The sequence below is a fragment of the Sebastes umbrosus genome, chromosome 5 (assembly GCF_015220745.1).
Source record: "Sebastes umbrosus isolate fSebUmb1 chromosome 5, fSebUmb1.pri, whole genome shotgun sequence".
NCBI classification, from domain to species: domain Eukaryota; kingdom Metazoa; phylum Chordata; class Actinopteri; order Perciformes; family Sebastidae; genus Sebastes; species Sebastes umbrosus.
Window position 1 is genome coordinate 1,069,542 of NC_051273.1, and position 20,913 is coordinate 1,090,454.

General features: G+C 39.4%; 1 protein-coding gene across 1 annotated transcript; it reads left to right on the top strand.

Moving 5' to 3' along the window:
• The first annotated feature begins 1,480 nt into the window (after positions 1-1,480).
• On the top strand, positions 1,481-17,768 carry jade3 (jade family PHD finger 3). The gene is made up of 11 exons (XM_037771059.1): positions 1,481-1,719; positions 8,362-8,421; positions 8,599-8,684; positions 8,778-8,935; positions 10,781-10,971; positions 11,115-11,326; positions 12,629-12,796; positions 12,890-13,006; positions 14,034-14,492; positions 15,791-15,908; positions 16,002-17,768. The coding sequence occupies exons 1-11, from the start codon at positions 1,653-1,655 to the stop codon at positions 16,820-16,822; spliced, it is 2,457 nt and encodes an 818-aa protein (XP_037626987.1). The 5' UTR covers positions 1,481-1,652; the 3' UTR covers positions 16,823-17,768.
• The last annotated feature ends 3,145 nt before the right edge of the window (positions 17,769-20,913 follow it).

Sequence of the window (20,913 nt, forward strand, 5' to 3'; positions counted from 1 at the left end):
TGACAGCGAGGTAAAACGGTGAAAATATTCTAAATATAGCGTACATTAATGGAAACGTACCTCCTACAACCACACTTGAAAACACTTCCCTTTATTTTCCTCTTTTGTAACCTGATCAAACTCCTTTTTGCATGTTTTTTTTGTGTTAATCTGGTAAAAATGTTCTGAATATCACTCAATACATTGGTGGATTATTTTCCTCGGTGTTGCTATAGAAGCACACATCATAAATATTAGAGATTTGGTTTCATTATTCAAACTGAAAAACACTTTTTCTTCCTTAGTGAATCACAGTTATCAGCTTTCACTTCAGCTTTTAGACTTCCACCTTCTGAAACATCATGTCCATCATCTGGTTTGATATTTATTGGAACCTCACTCAGTCTATCAGTTATTCATCTATCAGTTATAACATGCAACAGTTTTAGTTAAGTTTAGCCTGATAAATCAAACTGTTTTGTACGGTTGCCTTTAAGAACAATAATCGTGGAGGCGTCCTGTGATGTACTTTTGTATTTGTAAACCTTTTTGTACTTTTTGAGCACACAGTTTTTGTAGAGTCTTTCTGAATGAATCTGTCTGTAACGTGTTGTTTAAATTGACACCCTGTCTTTATAAAATGACAGAACCACTTTAATTAAAAGCTGTAGAATATCTGAAATCACATCTGGTGACTGACTGATTATTTAATATCACTGTTGAGGACTTTATCAGAGAGAAAAGACGTGACGGAGGATATTAAAAGATAACAGGAGTACAGAGAAGATGTTTGATCAGCTTCATATAATGAGATCTGGTCTGATGAAGTCCAGAAGATGGCAGTATGGTGCAACATTAAGGAGGCAAGCTGCTGTTAAAACACAAAGAAGAAGAAAAAGAAGAATACAGGCCCAACATGTCCCCCCTGAGGACTTAAACCCTGAACCCTCAGGGACTCCACTCATGTCACCTGGTAGAAGTTTGAGTGTGAGAGGATGCAAGGGCTTAAAATGGTTTAAATATAAATAGGATGGCAGTTTGCGGTGACATATCACATTACAGTTTTATGAAAAGATATAATAATAATAATAATAATAATAATAATAATAATAATATATAGGTGTAGTATGGGTTAATACAACAATAATAATAGTAGTAATACTAATGATGGTACTATATTTATATATAAATATATATATATTTATATATATATATATTTAAATAATTGTATGTATATATAAATATTTGTATGTGTAATGTTTTGTTTTATTGTCTTTTTATATATATGAAACAAATAAACATAAACATACATATTAATCTGCATAATGAGTACTTTTACTTTTGGCACTACGTATATTTTGATGGTAATACTGTTGTGCTTTTACTGAAGTATTTTGAATGCAGGACCTTTACTAGTTCAGACAGAGTATTTCTGAGTACTCCCTCCTCCCTGGAGGTGCGGGCCGGTGGGTAGATGGAGCGCTCCCAGGCTGTGGTTGTCGGAGGTAACGCGGCGGGCTTTAGGACCCAGCGGACGGCTCTGCTCGGTACAATAGAGCTGTTGTTGCGTGGTGGATCCGGACCGACTGGAACCAGATCTGAACTGAACCGGGTCACTAAAGACCCGAATCTGACCCAGACCCGGACCCGGAGCCTCCGGTTCTCACCGCTGTATGTTGGACGTGGAGTCCGGACTGAGATGTGGCGGGAATAAAGCGGAGAGCAGCGCGTGGACTGGAGGTAAAGCGGGAACAACATGATGCTGTAGAACCAGAGGAGCAGGCCGCGGGGCCTCCTGCTGCTCCAGACCCGGTCCACCCTCTAGACCCGGTTTACTGGGCCGTTACCGCGGTGATAATAGAGACTAACACCGGGACCGGGTCTCTGGAGGTCCCCCGGTCCCTCCCGGTTAGTACCGGACCCGCTGTAGCCGTTTAGTCCCGGTCTAGAGGTCTAACGGAGCTAGGAAGTCACTGCTTTGTATCATGATGGCGCCCACGTTGGATTTATACACAACTGCAGTCAGCCCGCCACTAGAGGCTGTTACCCGCCACTACTAGAGTCAGCCCGCCACTAGAGGCTGTTACCCGCCACTAGAGGCTGTTACCCGCCACTACTAGAGGCAGCCCGCCACTAGAGGCTGTTACCCGCCACTAGAGGCTGTTACCCGCCACTACTAGAGGCAGCCCGCCACTAGAGGCTGTTACCCGCCACTAGAGGCTGTTACCCGCCACTAGAGGCAGCCCGCCACTAGAGGCTGTTACCCGCCACTAGCTACCCGCCACTAGTTACCCGCTACCCGCCGCTACTAGAGGCAGCCCGCCACTAGCTACCCGCCGCTTTTACAGGCTGCTACCCACCACTAGAGGCTATTACCCGCCACTAGAGGCTAGCCCGCTGCTAGAGGCTGCTAGCTGCCACTAGAGGCTGTTACCCGTCACTAGAGGCTGCAGCCCGCCACTAGAGGCTGTTACCTGTCACTAGAGGCTGCAGCCCGCCACTAGAGGCTGCAGCCCGCCACTAGAGGCTGTTACCCGCCACTAGAGGCTGTTACCTGCCACTGGAGGCTGCTGCCCACCACTAGAGGCTGTTACCCGCCACTAGAGGCTGTTACCTGCCACTGGAGGCTGCTGCCCACCACTAGAGGCTGTTACCCGCCATTAGAGGCTGTTACCCGTCACTAGAGGCTGCAGCCCGCCACTAGAGGCTGTTACCCGCCACTAGAGGCTGTTACCCGCCACTAGAGGCTGCCCACCCTACGGGAAGCAGCCCTCTGTTTTATTTTGTTTGTTAAAGCTTTATTATATTATATTATATTATATTATATTATATCTGTAAATATTCTTTAAAAAAAGGGAGATTTCACTGTTTTTTTCCACATCTAGACCACGTTGGACCAGGTCCAGATCAAAAACCACTATATCTGGATTTGTCAAATCTGGACTAGATTATTTCAGAGAGGACAAAGATTTTTTTTAAACACAGAATATAGTTTTCACACATCTAGACCACATTGGACCAGGTCTAGATTTTTAAAACACAGTTTGAAATGTGTGAAAGCTTTAATCTATTTGTTATAATGTAAAAATAAAATAAAAAAATGATACCATATATTGTAAATCCGTAACATTGATTTTTTTTTTTTTTTGCATTTTCACAAATATAATAAAGGCTTCACAGATTTAAGTCTTTTTTTAGACAGTGTTAAGGCTTTAATACCTACAACGTCTCAAACACACTTTCATAACAGTAAGATGAGCAAAAAACAGAAAGCAGTGAAAGTTTCCTTTAACTTTCACCTTAACTGTTGAACCGGAAGTAACGAATCTGAAACCAACTTCAGCGCAGTGTGTGTGTTTGGGGCAGGGCTGGTCTTGTTTGTTTACGGTTTAATGACTTTAAAAACTCTCAGTCTCCTCTGCTCTCAGACATCAGGATATTTAGGACATGCAGAATAATTCACTTTAATGTTGTAAAGGTGGAGCTCCTTTTAATGACTTTATATACTGCTGGTTAGTTCTACTTTTTATCATGAGTCAGAATAATTGTATCTTAAACTGTATTTATTCATCAGTGAGTAACTGAACACTGAACACACAGTTTGCTGCTGTTCAGGTGGAAACTCTCATCATGTCAATAGCAGATGCTGCAGCTCTGAAGGAGGTGAACACAGACAGACACACAGTGTTTACTGTAGGTGGTGATTTAATCTGATTCATAGTTCTAGAAACATCAGGAGGACCCATAGTGTGATCTAATAGTTCAGCAGTGATTTACTGAATAAACAGTTCAAGTTTGGACATTAATAACATTTTCTGAGCATCAGTGTATTTCTCTAGTATCCTGTAGTGTATTTCTCTAGTATCCTGTAGTGTATTTCTCTAGCATCCTGTAGTACACTAGTATTCTGTAGTGTATTTCTCTCGTATCCTGTAGTACACTAGTATCCTGTAGTGTATTTCTCTAGCATCCTGTAGTACACTAGTATTCTGTAGTGTAGTTCTCTAGTATCCTGTAGTGTATTTCTCTAGCATCCTGTAGTACACTAGTATCCTGTAGTGTAGTTCTCTAGTATCCTGTAGTGTATTTATCTAGTATCCTGTAGTGTATTTCTCTAGTATCATGTAGTGTATTTCTCTCGTATCCTGTAGTACACTAGTATCCTGTAGTGTATTTCTCTCGTATCCTGTAGTGTATTTCTCTCGTATACAGTAGTGTATTTCTGTAGTATCCTGTAGTGTATTTCTGTAGTATCCTGTAGTGTATTTCTCTAGTATACTGTAGTGTATTTCTCTAGTATACTATAGTGTATTTCTGTAGTATCCTGTAGTGTATTTCTCTAGTATCCTGTAGTGTATTTCTCTAGTATCCTGTAGTGTATTTCTCTAGTATACTGTAGTGTATTTCTCTCGTTTCCTGTAGCACACTAGTATACTGTAGTGTATTTCTGTAGTATCCTGTAGTGTATTTCTATAGTATCCTGTAGTGTATTTCTCTAGTATCCTGTAGTGTATTTCTCTAGTATACTGTAGTGTATTTCTCTAGTATCCTGTAGTGTATTTCTCTAGTATACTGTAGTGTATTTCTCTAGTATACTATAGTGTATTTCTGTAGTATCCTGTAGTGTATTTCTCTAGTATCCTGTAGTGTATTTCTCTAGTATCCTGTAGTGTATTTCTCTAGTATACTGTAGTGTATTTCTCTCGTTTCCTGTAGCACACTAGTATACTGTAGTGTATTTCTCTAGTATACTGTAGTGTATTTCTGTAGTATCCTGTAGTGTATTTCTATAGTATCCTGTAGTGTATTTCTCTAGTATCCTGTAGTGTATTTCTCTAGTATACTGTAGTGTATTTCTCTAGTATACTGTAGTGTATTTCTCTAGTATACTGTAGTGTATTTCTCTAGTATACTGTAGTGTATTTCTCTAGTATACTATAGTGTATTTCTGTAGTATCCTGTAGTGTATTTCCCTAGTATACTGTAGTGTATTTCTCTAGTATACTATAGTGTATTTCTGTAGTATCCTGTAGTGTATTTCTCTAGTATCCTGTAGTGTATTTCTCTAGTATCCTGTAATGTATTTCTCTAGTATACTGTAGTGTATTTCTCTCGTTTCCTGTAGCACACTAGTATACTGTAGTGTATTTCTCTCGTATCCTGTAGTACACTAGTATCCTGGCTGTTTCCCTGCTGCCCCTCCTGTCCTCATGGGGAATGTGAGGCATGTCCTGTCTGTTGAAACAGCGTACTGTTACTGTATTTACAGCGTTCAGTCTGTCAGTATTTAGAAACCTTTTAATGAGTCGTCGTCCCAACGGTCAGTTCAGTAGAGTAGAGTAAAGGTACACACTGAGAACCTGATCTGTTTTCCTTCAATTCAAACTGTCCACATTTATAAAAATAAAACAAATATTGCACTAACCAGGACGTAGGGCTGCGCGACTATGGCCAAAATGATAATCAGGATTATTTATCACGATTATTCATTGATTTTAGCAACAACATATTTTTATTGCACTTTCAAATTAAAATAAACAGAGCGCTCCTTTCTCTTCAAGGCTGCACAATTTTGGAAAAAATTTACATTACAATATTTTTTTCCTGCTATATATATATATATATATATATATATATATAGTTATATAGTTATATAAAATAAGATAGAACTTTATTAATCCCGAAGGAAATTCTTGTGCCAGAGATTGCTCAAAATTACAACAAGTTCAAGTGTATAAAATACAACTGTATAAAATAAAAGAGTACTATTTCTAGCAGCAGTGCCTAAAAGAATAACAATTAAGTAAGATGCATTTAGTAAAATGAGTAAATAAGATAATAAAAAAAATAAAAGGTAAAGTAAGCTAAAAAAAAAACTAAGTAATATTGCACATGTTGGACATAAATAGTACACACAATGAACAGTGATATTGCACATGAGAATATATTATAATATGAAAAAGCACAGGAATATTCACCCTACCTCTTTTGATAACTACATTTTAAAGTTAAATGCATCAATCTGGTGCACTTTGAGAGCAAAATTAGCAACATTAAGAGGCTAGAAAAACGATTTTACGCTCTCAATATAATCATAAACACATTGGTTGTATAGATAATATCTATCCCCAAGAGTGAAGCCAAAACATCTGGATCGCTGGCTGGCGGCTGTTAGTTTGTGAAGAGCTTTGATTTGACCTGCAGCAGTTTTCTATGAGCAGAACGCACATTTTAAACGTCAATATTCGTAGCTGATCACGTTCATTTAATTGTGGGAAACCAAAATCGTGATTAATATTCAATATTATTTTCATTATCGATTAATCTACTGATTATCTTCTAGATTGATCGGTTAATCGTTCGGTCTATAAAATGTAAAAAGTTTCTCAGACTTCACCCTGGCTGGGGGTGTGAATCTTTTTGGTATCTCACGATTCAAAATCGATTCTCGATGAAAAACTCACTGAAAATGTCTCGTAATTTTAGCATTTAAAGATACAAAATGTCAGAAGATGGAGTTTTTATCAATCTTCAGATTATAATAAATGTCTTTGAGGACTTTTACTAAATGTTATGTGAGAGGAGCTCAAACAAAACAAAGAGGGTTATTTTATCAGGCAGCTAAACGACGTCGACACGACGGTGAAACATTTAGTGAAAGAACCAGAAACATGACGGCGATGTTTGACGCTAAAACATGACCACTGCTTCCCGTCATCCTGTACAGATGTTGTACTTTAATTAGATAAAAATGATTGTAGTATGAAAGTCAGATTTTTTCTGAAAAATCTAAAAAAAATGTCGGACAAAAAAAGTCTGGAAAAAAAGATCTGAAAAATGTCAGACAAAAAAGTCTGAAACAAAAGATCTGAAAAATGTCCGGGAAAAAAAATCTGAAAAATGTCGGACAAAGAAGTCTGAAAAAAAAAGATATGAAAAAAATGTCAGAAAAAAAGATATGAAAAACGTCAGACAAAAAAGTCTGGAAAAAAAAGTCTGAAAAATGTCAGAAACAAAAGATATGAAAAATGTCGGACAAAAAAAGTTTGTAAAAAGAGGTCTGAAAAATGTTGGACAAAAAAGTTTGAAAAAAAAGATCTGAAAAAAATGTCTGAAAAAAAGATCTGAAAAACGTAGAAAAAATGTCCGAAAAAAAAGTCTGAAAAATGTCCGAAACAAAAAATATGAAAAATGTCCGATAAAAAAAGTCTGAAAAAAAAGATCTGAAAAATGTCCGACAAAAAAGTCTGAAAAAAAAAATATGAAAAATGTCTGGAAAAAAAAGATATGAAAAATGTCCGACAAAAAAGTCTGGGAAAAAAAATATGAAAAATGTCAGAAAAAAAAGTCTGGAAAAAAAGATATGAAAAATGTCGGACAAAAAAAGTCTGAAAAAAAAGATATGAAAAATGTCCGGAAAAAAAAGTCTGAAAAATGTCGGACAAAAAAAGATATGAAAAAAGTCTGAAAAAAAAGATATGAAAAATGTCGGACAAAGAAGTCTGAAAAAAAAAGATCTGGAAAAAAAGATCTGAAAAACGTCGGACAAAAAAGTCTGGAAAAAAAAGTCTGAAAAATGTCCGAAACAAAAGATATGAAAAATGTCGGACAAAAAAGATATGAAAAATGTCGGACAAAAATAGTTTGAAAAAAGAGATCTGAAAAATGTTGGACAAAAAAGTTTGAGAAAAAAAGATCTGAAAAACGTCGAAAAAAAAAAGATCTGAAAAAATGTCCGGAAAAAAAGTCTGAAAAATGTCCGAAACAAAAAATATGAAAAATGTCCAATAAAAAAAGTCTGAAAAAAAAGATCTGAAAAACGTCGGACAAAAAAGTCTGGAAAAAAATGTCTGGGAAAAAAAGATATGAAAAATGTGGGACAAAAAAGTCTGGAAAAAAAGATATGAAAAATGTCCGGAAAAAAAGATATGAAAAATGTCGGACAAAAAAGTCTGGAAAAAAAAGATCTGGAAAAAATGTCCGAAAAAAAAGTCTGAAAAATGTCGGACAAAAAAAGTCTGGAAAAAAAATCTGAAAAATGTCGGACAACAAAAGATATGAAAAATGTCGGACAAAAAAGTCTGAAAAAAAAGATCTGAAAAAAAGTCTGGAAAATGTCCGAAACAAAAGATCTGAAAAATGGCGGACAAAAAGTCTGAACAGAATACAAATAAATAACGTGGGATAAAAATGTAAATGGATTTTTGAAAGTTGTGAATCGATTCTGAATTGTAGAATCGATTTGTTTTCTCCCAACCTTAGTGCACACTTATTTATTTATATCTCAGCTGCTCCAGTGAAAAATACTTTTAATGATTTTAACACTCTTTGTTTTGTATAAAAGGTGAAATCCCCTGATTGTTCTCTGCTCTTCTTCTTCAGGATGTTACAGGATGAAACGTCTCAGGTCCTCCAGCAGCAGCGACAGTTCTGACAATGAGAGTGAGTAAATAACCAATAACACATAAACCAGGATATTTAATATTCTCTGCTGCGCTTTTATTCACCTCCTCCTCCACCTCCTCTTCCTCCTCCTCCTCCTCCTCCTTCTCTTCCTTCTCTTCCTCCTCCTCCTCCTCCTCCTCTTCCTCCTCTTCCTCCTCTCCCTCCTTTATTCAGGTCCCTCCACCTCCTTCTGCTCCTCCAACAAGTATGGAGGAGGCAAACCTGGAACCTCCACCTCCATCCCCAAGAAACCGGCTGAAGTAAGTTCATCCGTCCTCCTCTCCGTCAGAGCTGTTAAACGTGAGGACCATCCGGTGTCTGACTGTCTGACTGACTGTCCGTCTCTCCCACAGGTGTTCAGAAAAGACCTGATTAGCGCCATGAAGCTGCCGGACTCCCACCACGTGTCCCCGGAGGACTACTACCTGCTGGCGGACACCTGGAAGCAGGAGTGGGAGAAGGGGGTCCAGGTGCTGGCGAGTCCAGACACCATCCCACAGCCGTCAGTCAGGTAAACGCTGTCTGGGTCCCAGAGGTCTCACTGGGGTGGACAAAGCAGTCTAGAGCAAGGGTGTCAAACATACGGCCTGAGAGCCAGAACCGGCCCGCAAAAATGCTCCTAAGTTCCATTATTTTGAAGTTAAGTCAGTGACATGTTTTCGTTATTTATGTTATGTTGTTTCCGTACGTATTTTACTTAGTTTACGTACTTATTTTAAACCCAACGTGATGTTTTTCCTAAACCTAACAGCGACGGTTACTTAAGTTTTGTTGCCTGAACAAAACCGCAACTGTTTCACGGTAAGGACGTCAATGACACGCCAAAAGCTGTTTCACATTTTGTTATACGCCTTCCCATGAGATCAGTTTGGTTCACATCACTTTTTAGTGCCCAAGTTATATAATATTCAGACTCATCATGGCGAAAACAAGAACTTGCGAGGACAACCGCGAGCAGAGAAGATAAATGAATAGTTGGCAGGTTTTAGGAAACAGAAGTCTGTTTGGAGTCGTAGCCGAGAGATCAGCAGGACGTCTCTGGCTGTTCATCATCTCTTTTGTAAATGGATTGTTCAACGTTTTCTGAATGTACTTGTACTTCTTTACTCTAAAAGAAAGGGTAAAACTAGAGCCCCTTTCCCACTGGACCAGCACCCACTAACATCTGGCTTCTGTCTTCAGTGTGAAAGGTTATAATCTGCATTAATTCCTGGGACAAATGTCTCTGTAGTAGTGACGGTTATTTATTGTCTTCAGCTTCGATCAGCAGTGATGGAAACATGACACACGGGTGGACACGATCATTTTCACCCCTTTTCCATTGTGATGCTATGTGACACGATGCGTTGAAGTGAATATATAATAAATAAAATCAACGAGGATTTGGACAATTATTATAATTTAGTAACATACAAAACACACAATTAATCTGCTCTCCTCAAAGCCACCAGACTCCAGTCAGAGAACCGTCATTTTACCTCGCTGATCATCATAAAACAGACCTCATTCAAACTGGACAAAAACAATAAAACTCATCAGAACGTCTTGGTCTAAAGGTCCCGACGCACCAAGCCAACAGTCCGTCGTCGGACAGTTTTTGGCCGTCGGTGAGCGTCTGTCGGTCGAGTTTTTGCGGTGTGTCCCGCACCGTCGGCTCTTGTCGGCCCAGTTCTAGAGGGTTTTTGGCCGATTCAGCCAGTGATGAATACAGACTACCGCCGCCTGCTGGTGTAGAGAGTTATTTCCTCTCACGCAGGAGCAGAACGTATGTGCTAACTGGCCATCGGCTGTAGACTTTGCAGTGTGTTCAAATGCAATGTCAGCCAAGACAAAGGAGACGTAAGGCGACGCAACAGTCGGCCTTCATCGCTGCTAGTTCTCACAGAACCAGCTCTGGTTTGGTCGAAATAAACCCTTAATTCACCGAGTTAGATGAGAAAAGAAACAGCCGTTATATGTTCTTCTCAAAGCCACCAGACTCCATTGACAGAAACAGTAATTTTACCTCGCTGATGATTGTAAAACACACTTAATCCAAACCGTCTTTGTTAGTCTTTCTACTGTTCCAACAAACACCAACTCTGGTTTGAGGGTTTGAAGAGAGACTGAATAAGTAACAGATATAAAAAGAAAAAGCCACCGTAACATTTTCACTGTTTACTATTCCTGTTTTATGGCACGTTCGTGGCGTCAAACGTGACACACAACAAAAAAAAGGCAATGTGAAAGGAGTTTATCGCCTATTTTTAGCGTGTTTTTCTGTGTTTAAAAACGTGCATAAACGCTCTAATTTTGGTGGAAAAGGCGTATAATGTAGCTTTGCATTGATGACAGATTTAGTGTCCTCTGTGTTCAGAGTCATCGTGGAGAAGCCCAAAGAGGTGCTCTACACCCTCCAGAGGAAGTACATCCAGTGCTCCGGCCAGGAGTCAACAGAACCGGGTTACGTCAACATCAAGGAGCTCGCCGAGGCCATGTGTCGCTACGACCTGGACGACATGGACCTTTACTGGCTGCACGCCATCAACACTGAGCTCCACCGTATGGGTGAGGACCGGGATCAGAGATAATCCAGCATGACATTAACATGTTGGACAGTAGAGTCACACAGACATCTGTCTCCCTGAGCAGGAATAAAGAGCATTAAGATGATATCTAACAACGGTCTGCTGACCCCATTTGTCTCCCAGGGGAGGAGCCCATCGACGAGCTGACGATGGAGCGCGCCATGGAGGCCCTGGAGAGCCAGTGCCATGACAACATGAACCACGCCATCGAGACGGTGGAGGGCCTGGGGATCGAATACGACGAGGATGTCATCTGCGACGTGTGCCGCTCCCCCGACAGCGAGGAAGGGAACGACATGGTGTTCTGTGACAAGTGCAACATCTGTGTGCACCAGGTAACCATGACAACATCACACATTAAAAAATAAACTGTAGTGAAGGATGGAGGCAACAAGTTGAAGAGAAGATTAAAGCAGGTCATGAAGCACAGTCTCGCTCTGAGCTGGTGTCTCTAGCAGCAGAACTCCTTTCAAAAAACAGTGAAAATAACATCGCGGCTCTGATTACCGATCAAATTTACCGATAACATTAGATTCACCATCTTTTCTGAATCTGTTTAAGCACCTTCTGTTATTCAGCAAACATGTAATCCACCAAAGAGCACGCGTTAAAGTGTTATTTTACCGTGTGTGTCTGTAATGTGAAATCTCTTCACACCACTTCAACACAACACAGATCTTTCTACAGTTACTGTGGTGTCTTCCGGATTTTAGCAGCTTTTAATAAGTGAATTGCTAGTATTAAAATATAAACGTCAATACAGCTGTTGGTTCTGGAAGTTTATTGGATGTTTGGAAGGTGATTTTAAGATGCACATTTGAGTATTTTCAAATCGTGTTGACAGTTAACCGGCCAGTTAAACACTGACTTCCTTTTAAGTAGCACAAAAATAGTAATTTGATGTGTTTTTACGGTTTGTTGCTGCTTCTGTTTTATTGTTTGTTTCTTTTATGGTCTTGTCTTTCAATCATTTTTATTCTTGTGAAGCACTTTGTGATCTTGTTCAGGCCATTCGTAGCTATATCACTGTAATTCGTATATATCCCATGAAATCAGTTCGTATTTAATCCACGTAATCATGAACCAGAAAGTTTAAAGAGCAACAAACGGTGTGTAGGGAGGAGGTCGGGTTGGATGGGTGGGTCAAAAAACACCAGACTTTCTCCAGGAGTCCACTATGGTGCCCCGTGTGAGGCCAGAAGCCAACGTTGATTTATTCGTCACGTAACTTCCGTAATTAAGTTACAACACTTCCGGAGTTATTTTAACCCAAACCACCATCTTTGCCTAAACCTAACTACGTTGTTTTATTTTGAAAAAACTGGAGTGCAAATTGACACGTGTTGCTGGCCATTCATGTCCCGCGTGATTCACGTAACTTACGCACTTAAGTTACGCCGCTTCCACCATCTTTTTCTAAACCTAACAAAGTAGTTACGAAGTTCTGTAAAGACAGAAGTTTATTTTGAAAAGACTGTATGCATGTAAGGAGCAGAAATTGACACGTGTTGCTGGACATTTGTAGGAAAATGAGGAATAACTTGTCGTAAAATATCATAGAATCCGTTGCATGAGGATACGTTGTCTATAATAAATAAACATCAGTCACAGAATGCTCTCCTCTCCTCTCTCCTCAGGCCTGTTACGGCATCGTCAAAGTGCCCGTGGGAAACTGGCTGTGCAGGACGTGCGTCCTCGGCATCGACCCTCAGTGCCTCCTTTGTCCTCAGAAGGGCGGCGCCATGAAGGCAACACGAGCCGGAACCAAGTGGGCTCATGTGAGCTGCGCCCTGTGGATACCAGAGGTAGATAAACAGTATAAACTCTTCTCCTCTTCCTTCTTTCTATCGCTCTACAGAGAGTGTTAATAAAGTCTCATCACGCCGTCTCCTCTGCAGGTGAGCATCGCCTGTCCCGAGAGGATGGAGCCCATCACCAAAGTGTCCCACATCCCGCCGAGCCGCTGGTCGCTCATCTGCAGTCTGTGTAAATGGAAGACGGGTGCTTGTATCCAGGTGAGTGAGAGGATCGCTTTCATTGTGCTTTTGATGCCAGAAACATCTTAAGAATAAGTCCGAGGACTTGTTTGGCTTTTTGGGAAATATACTCATTTTCTTTCTTGCAGAGAATTAGATGAGATATGAAGCTTCAGCCAGCAGCTAGTTAGCTTAGCTTAGCTTAGCATAAAGACTGGAAACAGGGGGTCTTGTTGTCGCTGTGAGATGACGGAGACGCCAAGAAGTCACTGCGCCAAGCCAAGAAAAACAATTGTTGTGTTTTGTACGGATTAAAGTCGGCCTGCAACTAACGATTATTTTCATTATCAATTAATCTGCTGATTATTTCCTAGATTAATCAGTTAATCGTTTGGTCTATAAAATGTCAGAAAATGGTTAAAAATTAAATGTTCATCCCAGATTCTCAAAGTCCAAGGTGACGTCTTTAACTGTCTTGTTTTGTCCAAACCCCAAAATATTAAGTTTAATATGATATGAAACAGAAAAAAGCAGGAAACCTCCTCCATAGTTGAGAGATTGAAAACATAAAAAATTACTTTAACGACTAATCCGTTATCAAAATAGTTGGCGATTATTAAACAAGATGTAATAAAATGTTAAATAATGAGCTTTAGATGTGCTGGCTGGCTGACTTCAGGCCAGCTGTTTCCATCGAGGCTCAAAGTCTCAGCGTTCAGGTTCAACACGTGCAGTAAAATCTGGTCTGCACCTGCTGAATGTTTCAATAGTTGGCTCACGATCACAGAACATGATGATTGATTCGCTTCACTGAGGCGTCTGCAGTCAGCCTCGGGTCAGAATATATTTTATCTATATATTATCTGTCTCATTGTTAGTCTTTGACTTTGTGTCACTAATGAGATCTTTTCAACCATCCAGAGTGGTGTCCAGTTAGGAAACAAATCATGTAAACTGGGTTGTTACAAAATATTTAAATTCTCCTATTCCCATAATGCTGTTCCTCACAGTCGTTGGGTTTTAGTCCATGTAAACATAGTAACCTGTTCTCCCCCCCCCCTTCCAGTGCTCGGTGAAGAATTGCACCACTCCCTTCCACGTGACGTGTGCCTTCGAGCACAGCCTGGAGATGAAGACCATCCTGGACGAAGGAGACGAAGTCAAGTTCAAGTCTTACTGCCTGAAGCACAGTCAGCCCAAAGCCGGGGAGTCCGGCCTGAGCCCGGCTCGCTCCAAACCCCCCGCCGAGGCCGAGAAGGTGGGCCAGCGGGCTCAGAGGCTGCGGGAGCTGCAGGAGGAGTTCTACACCCTGATCCAGCAGGAGGAGCTGGCCCAGCTCCTGGGCCTGTCGGTCCGCCTGGTGGACTACGTCTATCAGTACTGGAAGCTAAAGAGGAAGGCCAACTTTAACAAAGCTCTGCTGCCCCCCCGAGAGGAGGAGGAGAACCTGGTGCTGCAGCCGCAGGAGGACAGCATCCACACCCGCATGAGGATGTTCATGCACCTGAGACAGGACCTGGAGAGGGTGGGTCCCTTTAACACACACCACTCTAATCATCCCAGTGTATAGATACTATATACTATATCATACTATATCATACTTTAATCGTAATGTGTTCATTTCATAGTGCTTTTAAAATGTCAGAAAATAGTGAACAACGTCCATCCCAGTTTCTCAAAGTGTCTCAAGGTGATGTCTTTAAATGTCTAGTTGTCCAAAACCAAAAGATATTCAGTTTAATATGATATAAAACAGAGAAAAGCAGCAAATCTCCATATTTGAGGCTGAAAACAGCTTTTTCTGACATTTTTGCATGATAAATTACTTTACAATTAATCAATTATGAAAATAGTTGATTATTTTTCTGTTGATGGACTGATCGTTGCAGCTCTAACATTTAAAATCCGTCTCAGTAATCTCCCATGATTCAGTGTGCACAAACACAACTACTGCATGTGTGACACAAATACTGAGAAACCCCACCTTGATTTAAAAAACAAAGTGTTTTAGGGTTGAGTGGGGAAATTTCTGAATTTCCTGAGCTGTGAATCAACATGCATTGACTCATAAGTGTTTTACACTGTGGAGGGGCTGTTTATGCACATCAGCAGAAAACCTCTGCAGCGGGCTCTGGAAGACACGAGGAAGTAGAGAGGAAAAGAGATCCTGGCTGCAGTCTGCTACGAAAGATTTATTTTCCAGCAAGACAACGACAGAAAACATAAAGAACGCAAAGAATGTCTTAAATCAACTTTAATGTCCTCAAGGCAATGCAGAATTTGTGGCCAGAAAAATGGTGAAAAGTGCTGATCACACAGTTTCCTAAAGCCCCGGCTGACATCTTTTAAAAAAAACAAAATATGTATAAAGCAGCAGACCCTCATATTAATCGACTACTTGTTTTAGAGCTGCAGTGATCAATTGATTCGTTGTCAACTATTAAATTAATCGCCAACTATTTTGATACTCGCTAATCATTTTTTAAGAAAAAAAAGCTTCTTAAATGTGAATATGTTCTGGTTTCTTTCCTCCTCTGTGACAGTAAACTGAATATCTTTGAGTTGTGGACAAAACAAGACATTTGAGGGTGTCATCTTGGGCTTTGGGGAACACTGATCGACCAAACAACTAATCGATTAATGGAGAAAATAATCTACTGATTAATTGACATTGAAAATATTCGTTAGTTGCAGCCCTAAATAGTTTCAGCTCTTGTTTTATATTAATCTAGATCAGTTTGTAGAGATAGTTTTCACTTTGATATTAACAATTGTTAAACAATTAAAACCTGCTTTTAATGGTCTATTTGTGTGGTTGTGCAGGTGAGGAACTTGTGCTACATGGTGAGTCGGAGAGAGAAGCTGAAGGTGCTACAGAGTAAAGCTCAGGAGCAGATGTTCAACCTGCATGTGAAGCTGGTGAACCAGGAGCTCTCTGCTGGTGAGCCGTCTGTTCAGGATTTATAGCCAACATTCTGTTGTGATTATTTGAATCATAGCTGAACATGTTTTTATCTTCTCTCTCTGTCATCAGGTCTTCCGTCTTCGTCCCCGGTGGAGAGCTTGCTGTTCCGTCCTCCTCCGAGGATAACGCTGAAGCTGAAAATGCCCAAATGCTCGAGTCTGGGAAACGGAAATCCCGGTTCTAAGTCCGGTAACGGGCCGCTGTGCCCGGACAACAGCGGTAACGTGACTGAGCATGTGGGTGAAGGTCTGGGTCAGGGGAAGCCTCAGCTGCACGGACGCGGTCGGAGAGAGGAGCACTCCAACGGGCGCCTGTCGTCGTCATCCTCGAGCCACTCCCGCGGCCCGGCGCTGCCCGTTAAACCCACCGGCAAACCTTTAGCCCTGCATGCGGCGCTGCACGGCCACTCGTCCAGCAGCAACGGCAAACTGGACCAGGACCGGGGGAAATCTAACGGCCTCTTGGAGAAGCTGGTGGCTCAGAAGGACAGTTCCTGCCAGACGCCCAGCGACCAGGACGCTTCAAATCAGGTTTTGGACAAGAGCAGCTTCCGCAAGTCGGCCATGGAGCACTTCGGCAGGTCCTTCAAAGAGGCGACCATCAACCTGGTACGGACCACGGAGGACCTGCGGGCCTCCGACAAACTGTCCCGAAAGGGCTCCGCCAAGGAGAGACTGTGGGCCAAACCGGCGTCTGAACACAAAGTGAAGAGGTCGTACCAGGACAGCGATGGCTACTGTCCAGACCTGGAGCTCAGCGACTCGGAGCCGGAGTCCAAAGGGAGGCACCGGCGGCACCAGGTGGGCCTGCCTCCTCAGCCGGACGCCCCGGGGAAAGGGGTCAGTCGTGGGAAACAGTCGCTGGGCTCCAGACACCCGGTGCAGAGGTGACAGATGTTTGTTTACTCCGCTCACTGCCGCCGCCGCTCTCCTCCTGACCTCGTGGCGGTCTTCCCAAGTGCCAGGCCGTCTCTGTGAACTCTCTATCAGGGACCAGACCCAGACCCAGACCCAGCGCTGATGATGCTGCTGTAGTGGATGCAGAAGATGCATGAAGGGTATTGTCACCCAGTGGGATTCATTAAGAGGAACTGATCTGAGATCATCACGTGGCTAAAATTACATTTTGTACTCTGCTGCACAACTTTGTATTAAACACAATCAGACTAGAACTGCTGTACAGAACATGTTGAAACTGGGATGTAAATAATGTTAGACTGGATCGCACACATGACTCCACTTTATTCAGACTCCTGAAGTTAAATCCAAACTTGTGAATTCGAGCATCTTTCTGACACACCGTCTGTCACAGTTCACCTGTTTTCCATCAGGTGAGAAACTGACCTGTTTTTACATTAATGTCCAGTAGTGAGGTCACGTTGTTATGAACAGAAATGCCTTTTTATGTGTGTGTAGGAACACAGTTTCACACTGTTAGCACCTGTCTGCTTTATGTGACAGGTGACGGTTCGTTGAGTCCTGGTTAGACAAAAGGATCATGTGTGTAACAAGTAATGACATCCCCCAGAAACGTAGTTGAGTACAGATGTGTAACTGATGATTGCCTTTAATTACTGGCCTCAGATCGTCACATGATCAGCCTTCATCATCATCATCATCATCACTGACTCATTAACTGAAATGTTATTTGTGTCACTTTGTTTTGATAATAAATAATAAGCTGGAATATCTGGTTTACTGGAGACTGTTAGGATTCTTTTAGTGATGTGTTAACTTTGTATTGACCAATTTTTTTATTTTATTTTAAAAAGGTGTCTTCATAAAAACATAAAATTAACAAAATTTTAAATAAGAACAAATAAATAATCTGACCTTTCATTTGGTGTCAACTTTCAGTGCTTTTTGGCCCCAGTTTTCTCTTTTATTCACAAGTGTAATTTCTTAAATCTGAAAGGGATAGTTCAGGTGTTTTGTAGTGTGGATGTATGAGATATTTATCCATAGTCAGTGTATTACCTACAGTAGACGGCGGTCAGCATGAATCTGAACTAACCCTTTAAGATGCCAAAGTCACACAATAACACAAACTAACTAACCGATGGATGCAGCGGTAGATCAGCAACTCCTGTGTTCTGAGAGGTTGAATTACTGGTTTTGTGAATGGAGTCTGGTGGCTTTGAAGAGAGAATAGATAACGGCTTCAGTTTCCCGTCAGAAAGGGCTGTCTGATGATCGTTATCATTTTCCAGAGCACACATAATAGTGTTATGTGACATAATGACCTCGAAAAGAGACGTCCAACTAGTGCTAATCCTCAGAACCTGCCAAAATAAAAAATAAATGCATAAATACATACATAAATAAATAATACATAAATATATACGTACATTTAAAAATAAATACAAAACAAATAAAAAATAAATAAATTCATAAATACATAAATATATATATTTAAAACTAAATGCAAAATAAATATAAAACAAAAAATAAATGCAAAAATAAATAAATACATAAATATATACGTACATTTAAAAATAAATATAAAACAAATAAAGAATAAATTCAAAAATAAATAAATGCATAAATATATATATTTTTAAATAAATAAAACTAAATGCAAAAATAAATATATACATTTAAAAATAAATATAAATATAAAACAAATGCAAAAAAATAAATACATAAATATGTATATTTAAAAATAAATACAACTAAATGCAAAAATAAATACAAAAATATAAACATTTAAAAATAAATATAAAACAAAAAAAGAAATGCAAAAATAAATAAATACATAAATATAAAACAAATAAAAAGTAAATACATAAATATATACATTTAAAAATAAATATAAAACATAAAAAGTAAATGCAAAAATAAATATTACATATATATATATTGTTAGGTGACCAGGCTTTTTGATCATATTTTTTGAGTATGTACTCATGAGAAGGAAAGAAAGAATAATGAGTATAAGTAGGATACTTATAATAGTACTATGGTTTACCGTTGTACTACTGTACCATATCAGTTATAAGGAAGGAAAGCTAGATGGCAGCATCGCCACACCGCTGCGGAGTACAGGCTGTAATCATTCAGGTTTTAGGCCTTTAACAAAGCAGACATATTATTAATAACACAATAATATAATGAAACAGAATAATAAATACTCTATTGGTCCCCGGGGAGGAATTGGGTTAGTTGCTCCCATTCTAGAATAAAATAAACATAAAGAAATTATAAGAAAATAAAAATAAGAAATGACAATATGTGCATTATATTACAATATATAAAAATAACTATGGAAAAATAGACATAAGAAATATGCAGTATAAATAATAATGCTGAAAAATGGGATCTGATTTAGTGTGTAAAACGCAAGAATAATAAAAACAAAAATATTAGTTTAAATGTACAGTATAAATATATAAATGCAGTATTGATGCCAGAGAAAACTGAAAGTATTGCACAGTTGAATTATTGCACAAAATAATTGTAACTATAAGCCAGTGTTAAACAGTTGAATATATAATAAATGATGGGGTTATAGCTGCTGACAGGGATGAACTAAGACCAGTCTATAGTAATATATCTATATATATATATATAGATAGTATAATAATCTCTGTGTGACACTGTGAGGGAGGAGAACCTGTGGATCATCTCTGAGGAACGAGTCTTGCACTGAATGTTCTCCTGTGTGCAAAACTATAATAATGTTTTCACTGATGACATGTGGAAATATGTGCTGTGAAACAGGCATTTAATCATGTGATCATTTGATCATGTGATCATGAGATCATGTGATATAGAGGCAGCAGAGCAGGAAAAGCTCTGGTGTGTTAAATCTAAAGTCAGCAGCTTGTCTAGTTCCACTACGCTGGTTAATCGTGTTGTTTCAGGTTTTATTGAGCTGCTGAAGAAGCTGAGAAACAGCTGACCGACCACATTATCACCAACAAACAGAATCAATCAATGACCTCTTAGGAAGCCTGTTTTAGCACAAAGGTCAGGCAAGATAAAAACAGCTGCCACGTTTCAACGTTGTGTGTCGACGACATCTTTATTTGACAGATATCTGAACACATTTGCAACATCTGAATATAGTTGGTGTTTATGACAGGGCTGTCAAAGTTAACATGATATTAATGCGTTAACACAACTTGTGTTTTTAGGTTGTAGCGGCTCAGTTTTAAAGCTAGAGTGAAGATATCATATGAAACAAGGTACCAACCAGGTCGTTCTAGCTTGTCGCTCCAAACTTAACGCTAAAGTTTGGCGAGGAAAAACTGTCATGTCCGTTTTCAAAGGTGTCCCTTGACCTCTGACCTCCAGATCAGTGAATGTAAATGGGTTCTATGGGTACCCACGAGTCTCCCCTTTACAGACATGCCCACTTTATGATAATCACATGCAGTTTGGGGCAAGTCATAGTCAAGTCAGCACACTGACACACTGACAGCTGTTGTTGCCTGTTGGGCTGCAGTTTGACATGTTTATGTTATATTTGCATAAAGCAGCATATTAGTCCACTCCCATGTTGATAAGAGTATTAAATACTTGACAAATCTCCCTTTAAGGTACATTTAGAACAAATAAAAAAAGTGTGATTATTAGCGATTCAATGTTTGAATCGATTATTTATATTTGCATTTATTTTTTTTATTTTTGCATTTATTTTTGTATTTGTAATTTGTTTATTTTTTCATTTTTCATTTTTTATTCATTTATTTTTGCATGTTTATTTGCATTTATTTTTGCATTTATGTTTTATTTATTTTATAATGTATTTTATTTATTTAAGTATTTATGAGTTTGTATATTTATTTATTTATTTATTTATTTTTTGTCCACTCCCATGTTGATAAGAGTATTAAATACTTGACAAATCTCCCTTTAAGGTACATTTAGAACAGATAAGAAATGTGTGATTAATTTTCGATTAATTACGAGTAACTATGGACAATAATGCGATTAATTGTGAGCATTTATGTTTTATTTATTTTATAATGTATTTTATT

Excerpts from the sequence above, each read along its gene's own strand:
- jade3 (XM_037771059.1), top strand. The coding sequence starts at position 1,653 with ATGTTGGACGTGGAGTCCGGACTGAGATGTGGCGGGAATAAAGCGGAG. Across the intron at positions 8,936-10,780 it reads ATCCCACAGCCGTCAGTCAG|AGTCATCGTGGAGAAGCCCA; the intron begins GTAAACGCTGTC and ends CTCTGTGTTCAG. Across the intron at positions 11,327-12,628 it reads GCAACATCTGTGTGCACCAG|GCCTGTTACGGCATCGTCAA; the intron begins GTAACCATGACA and ends CTCTCTCCTCAG.